Source organism: Acomys minous (assembly GCF_964271855.1).
Source record: "Acomys minous genome assembly, chromosome: 14".
NCBI lineage: Eukaryota > Metazoa > Chordata > Mammalia > Rodentia > Muridae > Acomys > Acomys minous.
In genome coordinates, this window is record NC_140496.1 from 194,122 (window position 1) to 209,733 (window position 15,612).

The window sequence follows — 15,612 nt, forward strand, 5'->3', positions numbered from 1 at the left end:
GGGATGCCATGTGAGTGGACGGTGCTTATGGAACAGCAGTGTGGAAGGCCCCTGATGGACATGGTAGAAACAGATCATGAGAGTCCTTCAAAGACGGCAGCAGGTGGATTCTATCATTTCATGATAGCCCCCTATAATTTTAAAAGTTCTAATTACTTTACAATCACAAGTAAACACCTGGGAATAAATGTAGTTCAGTTTTAGAGACCTTCCCTGTCATGACAAGACCCTGAAATATTGAAATAAATAATAATAAATTTAAGTCACAAGTAAAGAAAGTATTCACCCTGTTCAAATCACTAATGTTTAAATATTGCAGTCAACTTTCAAGGATTTAAAAGATGTGACTTTTGTCAACTTAATGCTTTTGAACATTCCTAAGGAGTATAAATACTGGATGTAATTATACTGAATCTAATCTGGACTATCACTGACATAAATTTTAGACTTGCTGACTATTTTGAACCTAGTTTTCCCCCAATAAGAAACAGAGAAACGGGCTAGGTGTGGTGGTACATACCTTTATTCCCAGTACCCAGGAAGCAGGAGGCGATCTCTGTTTGAGGCCAGCCTGGTCTACAAAGAGAGTTCTAGGGCAGCCAGTGCTATTACACAGAGAAACTCTGTCTCAAAAAAACAAAAAAACCAAACCAAGCAAAACAAACAAAAGAACAAAAGAGAGAAATGGGATAGCTCAGCAGTTAAGAGTACCTGCTACTCTTGGATCAGGCCCAAGTTTGGTTTCCCGTGCCCATGTTAAGCAGCTTATAGCCACTTGTAACTACATATGAGCATACACAGACATACACACAAGGTAAAGACAAAACAAATGAACTGAAGTAATTATGCTAGTCTAATATAGTGCCACGGTTTTGTGGGAAAAATCAATAAAGAAATGAATTTCTACTAGAAATATGTAAAAGATACGTTTGATGCAGTTCCTATGCTTTGTGATCTTTCACTGTAAAAATATTGTTTACATCTTATATATCCATGTAAACTAACCACTTACATAGTAAGAAAAAAATCTTAGCCCAATGCAACTGCCAGTCAAGGTAGAGCCATTTGACTGATGAGTCTTGGAAGCTGAAATATGTAGGCTTTGACTTTTTCCAAACCTACTTTATTTGGGCTTCTTTAATGCTTATACCTCACTTCTAACCCACCTATCCTAGATAGGAGAGAAAAGAGGGTAATAGAAACAGGAGTAGACCATTTTGGACTCGGTTCCTGGAAGCAATTCCCCTGGGTAGTCAGCAGGATTCCAGCAGATCAGCAATTCAACCAAAGTTGCTGCTGGAACCTGGAACAGTAGCCGGAACCCGGAGCTCCGGAGCATTCTCTGGAGCGATGAATAGCCAAACAATACCAAGACCCAAAAAGCCCCCCCCCCCACTCCCTGCCTACTGTTTTGGGCTCATATATATATCCTCTCAGAGTCTATACTAAGATGTATTTCAGCTGGCAAAAACCAAGGCCCTGCACACGGTGGTTTGTCTTCTAGTGGATAAACATCACCTGTTTCTCACAAGTCTGTTTCCCATTCCACTCTTGGGGTCAAAACAAAAACATGTTTCCATCCACTACAGAAATAGACAGGAAGCAACAGTACCACGCTGTACTGGTTCTTGTGAGGATTTCAGAGAGAAAGTAACGCAGAGACAAGTAGAATTAGAGCCAACAAAGCTTGAGTTTCAGGCAAGGGGAGGCTTCACCTTATGGGTTTCTCTTTCCAGTGTCTCAGCTTAGTGTAACAGGCAGCCATCCTTCATGTGTGGCAATTCATGGGGTTCTCTATGCTAGATCAAGTTCACCTTTCAAGAGTACTCTTATGGACTTCCAAGGTGACAATGCCACCTGCATGCCAATGACCACTGGACCTCTAGCATCCAGAGAGCTGGGGATAGGACTCAGGTGGCAGAGTGCTTGCCAAGCACCTTCACCCACCAACCCAACTGTGCTTTTCTCAGTACCTAAGAAGCACCTCAAGTCCTGCAAGGGTCCCGCACCCCTACTTTCTACAACAGGGCCTGACACATGAGATATCTGGAAAATAATAAGCAAATGTGTGACTAGAGCAATTCTGGAAATCGAAAGCTTTCTACTGAGAGGAAACCTACAAAACTATAAGCCAAACAAGGGCAGATGTTGACTCTAAGGGATTTGGCAAAATGACGAATAAGCACTGAAATGAATTGTCCAAGAGTTCCTCTATTTGGTGGTTGTAGGACTATTAGGTTAAAATGTATGTATGTAACTAAGTATGAGGTCTCAGGCCTGTAATCTTAGAATCTGGAAGATTGAGACAGAAGGGTCATGATGTTACCTACTGAGTTACTTAATGAGACCTAGTCTCAAAGGGAAAATGGTATATACTCACTTGTATCTTGACACTAGCCCAAGGGGCATGTCCCATGAAAGTCTTCACTTACCAGGAAAGTGGGACAGAGGGGAAGACTTCCTATTGGGACTCTAGGTGAGAGAAGCAAGGGAGAATGGGGAAACAGAAGGATCCAGAGGGTCCTAGAAACCTCTAAGAACATTATGACAGATGGATCTGGGCCCAGGGGTCCTGCTCAAACTATGGCACCAGCCAAAGACAATACGTGCAGTAAACTTCAAACACCTACCTAGATGTAGCCAATGGACAGGACATTCTCCAGAGTTGAGTGGAGAGTGGGGTCTGACTTTCACACGAACTCTGGTGCCCCATATTTGACCACCTTCTCTGGATGAGGAGGCCTGGTGGCACTCAGAGGAAGGATAGCAGGCTACCAAGAAGAGACTTGATACCCTATGAGCATATACAGGGGGAGGAGGTCCCCCTCAGTCACAGTCATAGGGGAGGGGAGTAAGGGGAAAATGGGATGGAGGGAGGAATGGGAGGATACAAGGGATGGGATAACAATTGAGATGTAATGTGAATAAATTAGTAAAATACATTTTTAAAAAAGAAAAAGAAGAAAAAGGAGGGGAAAGTATGCTATTCAGTGTTTGCATTTCCAATTCAATTTCCATGAAGGCTGAGCTGTGAAATCAGGGTAGGTGATGTTTGCAGAGGCAGTGCATCTCAAGCCCATCCACAAAATAGAATCCATCATGGGTGCTTTTAAAACCACAGGTTCACTGTCCCCACTCCTCTAAGTTAAGCCACATTGTTTGTATGTGATGCTAATGTGCTGCCATCTAAGTCATGAACTCAGCCAAGCACACAAGTAAACAGCTGCTCTCCTTCGTTTTCATCTGAGTTCTGGAACTACTGGCAGAGAGGGCTCAAATGTTCCTCCTCTCCAGACCTCCTTTCAGAGCAATCATGAAAGGATTCCCCTCCGTAACACTCCTGTAGAACTTTGTGGAAATTGGTATGTTGCTCTCCAATATAAAACAGATGAGCTGTTCCAAGCAGCTACAGTGAGTGAAAATTTAGATGTTTATGTAAGTTTGATAACCATAAGTAACTTATAGCACTCACAATGGAGAACACAGCTCAATAAGTATATAACTATATAACTGGTTCACAGTTGCAGACGCAACTTCTCTGTTACTTTGGAGAACAATTCTCAAACGTCTTCTTGTCTGGATCAATGAGAACTGGAACAGCAGATACAGCTGGAATTTTTTATTGGAATTTGTGGGATATGAACTTTTAAAAGATATAGCTGAGGCATAAGCCAACAAATAAGGGACAGTGATCACTAGAGCTCGGTGTATTGAGAGCTTCATGGATAGTTCATTCAAAGGCAGTCTGATGCTTTGGAGTCTGTTTTGCCATTGAGAATGAACAGTAAGTTTAAAATCAAAGATATTTTGACAATAAAATGTAGTTAATACAAAAAATGTTTTTATTACCAAAGCTGCAGAAAATTGAAAGTGTCAGAAGTGCAATGTTAGGATTGATAGTGACAATTGCTGGTTTATTTTCAGAACTCCTCTACACTCTTTGGAACAGCCTGAACCTCCAAGATCACCCTCTTGTTGCTGATGTTCCAGCTTGCTTTGGGTAGATAAGATCCCCCCACTACCTTCTGGTATGGTGTAAAAGCAATTAAATGACATTTGTGCTCTGTGTGTTTGAAATGAGTGGTTCTTTCAGTGTTGTTTGATTTGCTAGGCTATTCTGTATGATCCTGTAGAAGAAGAAAAAATTACATTGATACATCACCTACCTTTCAAGCAAGGACATTTGGCTTAGAAAGTAAATATATGTTGCTGGGATATTTTTAATATTAAAATAATAAATTCAGGCTGAAGAGATAGTTCAGAGAGTAAAGTGTTTGCCTTGTAAGCACAAGGACCTGACTGATACCTAGGAGACACACATAGACACACACATACAGAGAGAGAGACAGAGAGAGAGACAGAGAGACAGAGACAGAGAGAGAGAGAGAGAGAGAGAGAGAGAGAGAGAGAGAGAGAGAGAAGAGGAGAGGAGAGGAGAGAAGAGAAGAGGAGAGGAGAGGAGAGGAGAGGGGGGGAGGAGAGAGAGAAGCCAGGTATGTTAATGAATGATTGTAAGTACAATACTAGGGAGATGTTAAAAAAAATCTCTGAAGGTCACTGGCCAGACACTCTGGTTAGCTTCAGACCAATAAAAATAAATAAATAAAAATAAAAACCTATGTCAAAGGAAGTGATACCCAAGGTTTATCTCCGGCCTTATGCACACATGTAGGTTTATGCACATGTCCACATGTGAGCATGATATATACACACATACATATAGATAATTTGAAAAAAAAAGAGGGCTGAAGAGATGTCTCAGCGATAAAGGCACTTGCTGCACAGGCCCGGAAACCTGAATTCAATTCTCAGAATGCATAAAAGTGGAAAGAACCAAATACATAAAGTTCTCCCTTGGCCTCCACATACCTATCATAGCATGTGAATATAATAAAAATGCAATTTTTAAAATGTATTTAAGAGTTCACAATTATTACTTCTCTTAACAGCTCAACACCAGCAGATCTGGCACGGAAAGCATGCTAGCTAGGTACACCATAAAGTGTAGTTCACAGACAACAAAACCACTAACGAATGTCAAGTTAACTTGGTATAGTTAAAGAGATTATTATTTGATGGATACTGGTTCAGAGAAACATTAAAGAGAGTAGCCAGGGGCTGGAGAGATTACTCGGCAGTTAGGAGCACTTGCTACTCTTCCAGGGGACCTAGGTTCAATTGCCAGCATCATGGGTCACAACCATTAGTCCCGGGGGATCTGACTGTTCTGGCCTCTGAAGGTACCAAGCACATACACGGTGCACTGACGTATATACAAGCAAAACATCTATACACATAAAATGAAATAAAATATTTGTTTAAAATGAGTAAGCAGAGAGAAACTTCATGAATATCTATGTTGCACAGCTTATCTCCACTCTGGGTGGCACAGCTTATCTTCTAATCATGTGTCCCTTGCCTTGTGCTGTTTGATTTTTATCTTTTGAGACAACGCTTTACTGTGTAGCCTAGGCTGGCTGTGGACCCCACTGCCTCAGCTCTCTAAGTTCTAGAATCACAGAATGTTCCCCCACATCAGGCATCAGGTGCACCTTTGAGAAGTTTGCAAAGAGACTTCAGCTTCTAGTTTTGTTTTGGTTTTTTTTGTTGCTGTTGTTGCTTTTGTTTTTTAAAATCTCTATATTTAGGCTTAATTCTCACATTATTATGAGTTTAATATTTAATAAATAATCATGGCAGCTTCTATAGCTTGATTCAAAATAGTCCATCATACATTTGGTGCCTCTTAGTGGAACACACATGAGTTTTAAGGCAGAGCATACTTATGTATTCCATCAGAATCTTAATTTCATCTTAGAAAATGTCAGACCTGGGTGAAGGGTGACATTTTATTCCTCTTTATCCACCTTCCTGAAATACATGTCTTTAACAACACTGGATTTCAAGGTATGACTAAGAACACATCACATATGATCGACATTTCTGCGTCCTGTGTAGCATTTCTTTTACACTGTGATACTTGACAGATGTTCCTTCAGCATCTGCTTTAGAAGCTAATCAGAGACCTCGCTTTCTCAGTGGTAAGAACTCTCTCACTGCCAGAGGTGAGTGCTAAGACTGAGTCAAGCCCCATCATCTTACCAGGTAGATTAATTGACGAAGCTACAATGAAGAGGAGAAAGTGAGACCTGACATTCAACAACGAATATAGAACCTTGGCTCAGAGCTTAGCACCAAAAATATACATATCATAATAGAACTGTTGACTGTGGTCTCTATGGCCATGAAGGTTAGGATAATGTACTTAATATATTTGAAGAAGCCATTACTGTTACTCAATGAGATTGTTAAACATTTTACTAAGACACAGGAGAGAAAGTTCAGGAAGCCCTGATACCATATTTTACTTTATTGTGAATAAGTACCATGACTTAACAGTATACTGATCAAAAAATCAATTACTCTGTAAAATAAAGTATTCAAGGTAAAAAGCTATAAAAATAGTGGACTCTTTCTTTGGGAAAAGCAGCTAACAGGTGAAAATACTTTATATGGACAATGTGTTGTGATGAACAGATCAGCCAACAGTTGAGGTAGCAGGAGAGGAACGCTATTGGAGAAGATGATAAAGGGCACATGGGAAATCTTTGTTCTGGACTATTAGCATATCTAGAGGCTTTAATAAATATATGTTGGCTTTCCCATCTTCACCAATATACTGCAAAGTGATGCTAAACATTTTCAGTGTGGGAAACACATTACAGGGGAAGGCTGAAGCAATTTGAGTTTAAATACCATGAATAAACTTTCTAACTACAGCTGCAAGGAACAATCAGGGAAACTGAGAGCACACTGTGAAGAGCTAAGGCACATAAAGAGTGAGACAAGGCTAGGCAAGCAGTGGCTGGAAATCAACACAAACCTCTAAAGAAGGAATCTCCTGTGTTTGCACAGAAGCATCACCTGCCAATGAAAAGCTGATGGCTTTTTAGCTGAGACAGGATCTAAGGAGGTGGAAGTTCAGCAGGGAGAGAAAGACAAAGTCGAGGGGATTCCACTCATGGACTCTGAGAAGGAAAAGACACATGAAACTGCGGAAAGGTAAGCAGCCACGTGGCACACAGAGTACAGAACGGATAATTTATGTTAAAAGCCAATGTTTATGGCCCAGACATTTATTCATAACTGATTAAGTCTCAGAGTCATTATTTCAGGAATTGGGATATCGGGGGAACACCACATGATTACAAACTTCTCTGGAAAGGGAAATGTGAGTACAGATCGGTCTGGACCAGAGAAGGGTTGCATTACAGGCGGACAGCAACAAGAAAGAAGCTGAACAGGGGAAGAGGCTGGGTCCAAACTGTGGGTGCTACTTAGAAACTGGGCTTTAGACTCCTTGAAATTGTTTGCTTTTGGAGTTCTTTAATCACCAATATTGAAGACCCTTATTGCATACAGATGTGGACGAAGGGAGAAAATGTCAGAGCATAGGGCCATGTTATCAGATACTTGCTCAAATTTTTGGACGGTGCCAACTTAATGGGGACAGTTTCAGCAGAAAGAAATAAGGAGTTCCTAGGGGTCCCTCCTATGACTGACTCTACTGCATCACAGAAGGATAAAGTATGACAGTTTGTGCGTGTGTATGTTTTGTTTGTTTGCCCTGGGTCTGGAATTGCACAAACAAAACACTAAGGGTAGCCCTGTAGTGAAGCAAACGGTTTATTTTTCAGGCAACAGTTACTTGGAGCCAGGGACACAGCTCCAATTTCAGAAGCTGAAGCCACAACTCAAAGCAAGCTTGTTACAGTCTTTTTAAAGAGAGGGAAACAAAAAGCAAAACAAACAAAACCATAAGAAAGGCATGCACAAGAAGGGGGAGAGCAGTCTTATCTGGACTGGTCAGTACCCAGCCAGGAGTCGCCAGGATGTGATGAGGACCAGGGGCTCTTCGTTGTGCGAAGCTGACAACAGCAATCTATCTGGGGACTGGGAACATCTGTCTGTCCTTGGCTAATGGGCGGTCCCTTAATTCTGGTAGTTTTACCCAGAACTGAAGGCCTGTGTGTTAAGATGGAGGTCAGGCATAAGATGGAGTCTAGTTAGCTAGTCATTTCATTTGTTTGTTTGACTTTGGTTGTGGTTTTGGCTTTCTGAGACAGGGTTTCCTTAAGTATTAGCTCTCCAGAATCTAGAAGTCTAAGATGGTGTTCATAAAAAGTTCTGCGACATCTTTATCACATAAAAAATTCCATGTGCACTCCCATTTAGATCTAGCCAATGGACAGGACATTCTCCACAGTTTTGTGAAGAGCAGAGACTGCCTCTGACATGAACTCTGGTGCCCCCATTTGACCACTTCCCCTTGGTGGGGAGGCCTGGTGGCACTCAGAGGAAAGGGAAGCAGGCTATCTGGATGAGACCTGATAGGCTGTGACCATACAGAGCAGAAGGAGGTCCCCTTCTGTCACAGGTCCAAGGGAGTGGAATAGAGTGAAGGAGGGAGGGAGGGGGTGAATGGGAAGACACAAGTGAGGGGATAACAATCAGGATACAATCTGAATAAGTTATTTTAAAAAAATAAATGAAAAAATTCCATACATAAAAAATAGCAATAAAAATACAGAACAAAACCAAACTATGTATTTTAGGCCTTTTTATTTTAATAAATAACTTCAGTTAATAGCACTGTCAAAATTAAAAGGCACTTAAAACAAGATTGTGACTAGTGTGAGAGCAAGCACAGTAGGGAAGGCACGTGCAGAAGGCGCACAGTGGTTGGATTGCTGCTGGCTGGGGGGAGCCCTGCCCAGGCCCTGCAGTCCCACAAGCAGCAGGACAGCTTACAGTGTTTGTGAAAAAGGCAAATGTACAGCCAAGTAAAAGAAAAGGTAATGATAAAAAGTCAAAACCCCAAATTGCAAACAGATACATTAAAAGATTAGAGGAGGTGATAAAGAGCACCAGGAATGAAAAACAATTAAGGAAAATAAATTGAACCCCAGAGGTCCCCACTCAGCAAATGCTTTGAAAAGTATGGCCTTTCTGTGAATAGTGCTGAGTCAGGGGCTCTTTAGCAGAGAGGCTCCCAGTACTTTTATCCAAGGTTGGATTTATAAAGAGAAGGTGTCAGAGTTACAGGATCAGGTAACTCAAAATGGCACACAGGTTTTAAAGCTAAGTGTTCCTTCCCACCTCTCTGCGTCAAAATTATTTTAACTGGAAACTGTCAGCACACTTGTCTTTCAGATGCATCATCAGGCATGCCCTGTGGGCGGCCAGCAGGCTGAACCAAGCCCTGAGCCACCAGCAGGGCTGTACTTTGATTCTGCATACCCAGCCCCGGCCCATCTGTAAAGCTGAGAGTCAGTTGCCATGCAGACACTTGTGATGCTGCTGCTTCAACTCTGCCCTGCATTCGCTGTAGCAGTGATTCCAAACGATCCAGGAGGAAGGGTTAAAAAGGCACGCTGTGACCTCAGCTGACAAGGATAAAGATCCTTTTCTCAAGTCTTCTGTCAGTCCCTGGCATGGATTATAACATTATTTTCAAAATAACAAAAAATTAAAAATATACATATTGTACATTTTCCAAACCTGCACATGAATAAATCCCTGGCCATAGAGCCCCAAAGCTACCCTACTGTGACTAAGACGCTGCTGCTGTGAGCTTGGTGTTGCGACATTGGCCTGAGGAGGACTCATTTTCCCTCATACTTCGGGTTGACCACAGTTGTCACGGCACTCTTGTAAATAGGATTTTCACCCTAAAACAAACAAAATCACTAGTTACTCTCTAAAATCAGTATTCCAAAACATTAAAAGCTACAGTGCTCTTAAAAAGTCACTTCCACTGTCCAGTCTCAAACAGTATTTATAAGGCAAAGATAATGTCTGACACGGCACTGAGAAGGGCAGCCTTGCCCCAGGAGGCTTGGGCTGTTGGGATGTTGTGCTCTGACCGGTTCACTGTCCCTGGAAGGCCGCCTCACAAATGGCCTCCACACAGAACCTGTACAGCTGCTATCAGAGGCTCCTCTGATACCAAACTAAGGAAGCCCCGACCCCTGACTGACATACTCTAATGCTTATTTATGGGGTGGCTGGCTTTGTTCCCAGGAAGGGAGCTGTGCTCTAAAACTGCGTTCTGCATATGTCTGTCAGTGTTAGCCAAGGCACTGTGCCCCATCAAGTCACAATCCAAATATATGCTCAGAATGTCAACTAATTACCATTCTTCGTGAAATTACTACTCTTCAACAGCCTGACGGTGATGTTGATCTTGAGTAGTCTTGAGTGAGGACCCCTGCTAATTTAGCATGTGACTCAAAGCCACAAAAATTTCTCAAGACTGAAAAATATCCTGACTGTGGTGTTTTAAGTAGAATAACAGCCATCATCATTACACAAGCACAACTCTGTCCTTGAGGAGAGCACAGACTAGCGTGTGAAGATATAAAGTAAGGTGATGCGACAGGTTCAAAATAGAACTATATACATAATATAAGAAGAGTACTAGAAACGGGGAATAACACGAGAGGCTTAGGAATACTTCCATAGGGAAACTGACTACAAATAAATTACTGAAAAGCAAATAGGAATATATACAAAGCCAAGGTATAAAGCAGAGAATGCCATATCTAGGTAGATATATATATATACACACACACAGTTCATTTAAATTTTTAAATATCTAATTATGTTCTGGGGTGCTGGGAAGGTAATGTGGGCTCAGCCCTGAGGGCAAGGTCAGCATCTACCAAGATGGCAGCAGCTATGTGAATACCAGTCAGAACAAGACCGCACCTCATCTTTTCTGTGCATGGAGGATCTGTGGTGTGCTGGTTGGTTTTTTGTCAACTTGACACATATTAAAGCTCCTTGGAAGAGGAAACCTTAAGTAACTGCCTCCATCATACTGGCCTGTGGACAGGTCTCTGGGGCATTTTCTTAATTGCTAATTAGCGTAAGAGAGCCCAGCCCACTGCGGGTGGTGCCACCCCTAGGCAGGGAGCTAAGCAAGCCAGAGAAAGTAAGCCAGCACACAACAGTAGGAATTTCTCTGGTGGTCTCTGCTTCAGTTCCTGTCTCCAGATTCCTGCCCTAAATTTCTGATTTGGTTTCCTCTGATGATAAACTGTAACCAATAAGGCAAATAAACCCTTTTGTTTCTCCAAGGTGCTTTGGGTCATGGTGTTTATCATGGCAACAGAATGTAAGCCAGAATAAATGGTTAATCTCAACTGTAAAAATCATGTGGGAGACTGACCTCTGGCCATGTCTGTGGGGAACTATCATGCTAGGTTAACTGGGTGCGCTGCCCACTGTGGGTAGAATCATTTCCTGAGCTTGAGTATAAAGGAGAAAGTGAGCTGAGCCCCAGCATTTGTCGATGTTTGTGATGCGGTTTGACCGGCTGTCCCAAGCTCTCAGCTAGCTGCCTTCAGAGCAAGTACAGCACCTCACAGACTTTCCAGCACACTTCCTGCAGATAAGAGGCTGCCTTCTTAGAAACTCTTCCAGGGTGTGATGCTAGAACTGCCTGTGTTTTCACTACCATTAGTTGTCTTTAAGTTAAAGTATTTAACAAAATCTATTATTTAGTGCTTAAGAATTTTATAAGGGAGCAAAAGGAAAAACAAAAAAGAGATGTTCATTATTTTATATCAGTTTGTTGTTTATTTTTATATCAGTTTATCAGTCTAAAGTAAAATTTATATGGAAAAAACTTACCTTTGGAAAAATCTGCTTTGCCACACAAACACTTGTATTTATTATTTCAAGGTCAATCAAACAAAATTTTAACATGCAAGTTAGAGATAAAATTAAACTCACTATGTGTATTAGATACCAGTTTAAATGGAGGTTAGCTAAAGTAACTCAGATTAGTCCCACCACTCAGGCTGCAGCCCCTGCCCCAAGACGCCAAAGCGTACTTGCATCAACTGAATGATTCGTTGATTAGGGCTTATAGGGCTGGAGATGGAACTTCAACCCTCCTACAATACATCCTGCAGCCCTTCAGTTTTGCTTTCCAAGTTCACTAACAGAGTAAGTAATTGTCTTCTGTGTAGGAAAGTGATTCCCACATTATGTCTGCTCAACAACCTTACCCCAAGTCACAACACAGTGTCAAAATGGGCCACGCTGTAAAGTGCTCTATTTCTTCCTAATAACTTTCTCCTGAAGAACGTGATTGCTAACCTGATAACCAGTGGAGGGACGTACGTGTTGGAATCCCACAGTCCAGACTTGAATGTTATTTCAGTAACTAGCTGTGTGAACTTGGCTCCTCTGTTCTCTTGTATAAAATAGTAAAGCTGGTTCCCACTATCCTCACAACTAACAAGGAATACAAGGCATTGAGAAGGATCCCTGAAACACAGGCGGGCCCTGTAGCCATGGCCAACGCTGTCTCTGTCTACAGAAAGTGGAGATGAGAAACATGAAATTCCCAGGCTCTATCCAATCCATGAGAAAAAAATTTGGTGCTAAATGTAATCAGTCTTTTTAATGTAGGTTTTAAGAGCAGCAAAAACAGGGAGATCTCTGTGAGTTCAGGGCTACCCTGATCTACACAGCAAGTTCCAAGACAGCCAGGGCTACACAGTTAGACCTTGTCTCTGTCAGAAAATAAAATAAAAACAAGCAACAAAAGTTTTCAGTTTTAAACTCAAGAGTCAGAACTATTTAATAACTAGTAAAAAGCACATCAATGGTATTCGGTTTCTAGTAGAATTCCCACATAATCAAGAACTAAAAATCTCAGAATCTTTCTAGAATGAGTAATATGAACTGTAATTGTGAATAATACAAGCTATACCATGATCTTTACCCTTGGTTTCACCATTTTGACTCCACACTCAATTTCACTGCACAGTTTAGGAGGTCAGAGCAGGGCACATCAGAGCCTATATAGTCTGTCAGTCAGCACTCTGCCAGCTGAAGACGGGAGAGGAGCGGCCTCTGGGAGACGCTCAGGGCTGCTGTCTCACTAAGGAGGAGGACTGCGGCTGACTAGGGCTGCTGTCTCACTAAGGAGGAGGACTGCGGCTGACTAGGGCTGCTGTCTCACTAAGGAGGAGGACTGCGGCTGACTAGAGCTGCTGTCTCACTAAGGAGGAGGACTGCGGCTGACTAGAGCTGCTGTCTCACTAAGGAGGAGGACTGCGGCTGACTAGGGCTGCTCTTCACTCCACCAGCGCAGGGGCTGCTTCTATACCTTATTTTTGTAAAGTTCTTCTAAGCACTAAGTCAACATTTGAGAGAAGCCACAGATAGCCATATAAAGAAAGCCAAACAAATAGCAGTAGGAGTGAGAGACACACATGGTGCAGTAAAAAATAAAAAATAAATAAAAAGGACAGAAGTTCACATGCAAGGATAGAAAGTGAAAGAAAATACGAACGGCAACTCAGAGACCAGCTTTACGTCCATAGTTTGGATTCTTGAAATTATTAATAGGACTCTTGTAAATCGGATTTTCTTGCTAAAGTGAAAGAAATAGTTTCTAGTGATTTCATCAGAAATAAAATCGATTTGTATAGTGTATTAACACTATAAAATGGAATTCTATTTCTATACTTCTGAAATTTCTAAATTTTATTAACAATCCAACCAAACTGCAGTAAAAAGCACATAACTATTATGTCTTTACAGTTTAAGACTACAAAATGAAGACATCAACTCTTTCTTGTGACTCTTTCAGGGCCAACATTTAGCCAACCACCCAACTCCATTCTGAAAGCACTGACTGAACGGCACACACCATTCAAAGCCTGTGCTTCTACTGAGCAAGCTTTATAGATATACAGTCTGAAGAGAGTAAAATATACCTTAAGTTCAGACCAAATATTTCCAAGTACACAAACACACCTACTACAGAACTCATCCCAAGAGGGCCTCTTGTGACCCCACCTTCTGCTCAGCCCTTCCCTCATCCCAGCCTCAGACCCACCGGTTTGTGTGTGAAGAGAATCGTATGGATGGACTGGGGTGGGAGGGAGGGAGAGGCTCTTTCTATAGTGTAGCCTGAGACACTTGTGATGTCATTTAAGATTCTATTTCACATTAGACAAGTGAGCAGAGGGGCATATTTAGACTCAGACCTATTGAAAAACAAAAGACACTGGCCACTATATATACACAGAATATATATCCTCATAAATTTTTTACTGCAATAGGAGGCTTCTGGTTTTCAACAAATGCAAACTCTTTGAATAATGAACTTTGTCAGAATGAAATATTTAAAAAGGACTTTAAAAGCAGTTTCACCATTATAAGTTACATTTACTTTAGGGACCAACCTATTTCTTAGTAGATGTTTCATTACTTACTGTGTCCCACTTGGCATTCATTTTCTCCTTTTCGAATTTAGCAAATTCCCTTCTGTCGTGAATTATCATTAAAAGCTTCCAAATCAGCAGCAAGGCCAGGCCAATAAGAACAATCCCAGCAACCACACCTGCTACAATTGGGATGATGTCGGGGCCAGTAGGACAGTCTACAAATGAAAAGGTTAATCGTGAGCATAGAAAGACTGTTTATAAAGTTCTCATGACCACAAAGATCTGGACGGAATATTATAAAACTAATAGTATTGAAAACTCAAGAGAGTACACACTATCCCAAAAACCTATTTAAAACTTACTAGGTTCTAGGTCAGGAATGGTGGCAAGTACCTTTAATCTCATGAGATGGATAGACCTCTATATGTAAGTTTGAGGCCTACTTAATCTACATAGTATGTTCCAGACCAGACAAGACTACATAATGAGACACTATTTCAAAGAAACAAAGCTACTAGGTTCTAACAAGGTAGCTTACAAGACTGCAGGAAATATGATCAGTACTTCATTTACTTGTAGGTTATAGAATATTTTTTCCTAAAAACTGGAACTTTTAAAAAAATCATAAGAGCATCAAAAATAATGAAACACTTATATATATAATTAAGAATATTCACTCGGAAGGCAGAGGCAGGTGGATCTCTGTGAGTTCAAAGCCAGCCTGGTCTACAAGGGGAGTCCAGGACAGCCAGGGAGAAATTCTGTCTCAAAAAAACAAAAAAAGATTGTCACACTTCAAAGTCAGCCTGGTCTGTGTTGTTAGTTCCAGGCCAGCATGGCAAGACTGTCCTAAAACCAAATAAAAAGACTTAGGAAATTGGAGAAAAACCCTATGTGCATGAATTAGGCCTGCAAGTAAAGGTCATGGCACAGGCACAATTCCCGAGACACACACACACACACACACACACACACACACACACACACACACACACACACACACCCCAATTATAATTATTTTTTTAAAAGAGTATTTTTATCAATGCTTTTTCCCCCAATTTGATCTATAATCTGGCGTCATGTTAGTCAAAGTCTTGTCATGACCACTGCAGGAATAAATCAGCCACTACCTACCTATATGCCAATGCCCTGGGTTCACTACACAACACCACAAAAACAGCAACAAAGTCCCTATGTTCAAAGATTGCTAAAACACTGGGTAGTGGTGGTGCACGCCTTTAATCCCAGCACTTGGGAGGCAGAGGCAGATGGATCTCTGTGAGTTTGAGGCCAAGCTGGTCTACAAAACGAGTCCAGGACAGCCAAGGCTATACAGAGAAACCCTGTCTCAAAAAAAAAA

The 15,612-nt window shown here is 41.4% G+C and overlaps 2 protein-coding genes across 4 annotated transcripts in view; one reads left to right on the plus strand and one right to left on the minus strand.

Moving 5' to 3' along the window:
* CCDC7 (coiled-coil domain containing 7) overlaps positions 1 to 4,109 on the plus strand; it is a 171,496-nt gene extending 167,387 nt beyond the window's left edge. The window contains exon 37 of one of the 3 annotated variants that reach the window (XM_084756142.1): positions 3,925 to 4,109. The gene's annotated coding sequence lies outside the window, so the exon portion shown is untranslated. The remainder of the gene's footprint in view (positions 1 to 3,924) is intronic. The other 2 variants (XM_084756143.1, XM_084756144.1) reach the window with 2 other exon arrangements.
* A 4,496-nt stretch (positions 4,110 to 8,605) lies between these two features.
* ITGB1 (integrin subunit beta 1) overlaps positions 8,606 to 15,612 on the minus strand; it is a 41,824-nt gene continuing 34,817 nt past the window's right edge. The window contains exons 15-16 of the mRNA XM_084756149.1: positions 14,301 to 14,467; positions 8,606 to 9,731 (exon numbers count right to left, since the gene is read on the minus strand). Of these exons, the coding sequence (XP_084612275.1) occupies positions 9,666 to 9,731; positions 14,301 to 14,467 (233 nt within the window). The 3' untranslated portion in view covers positions 8,606 to 9,665. The remainder of the gene's footprint in view (positions 9,732 to 14,300; positions 14,468 to 15,612) is intronic.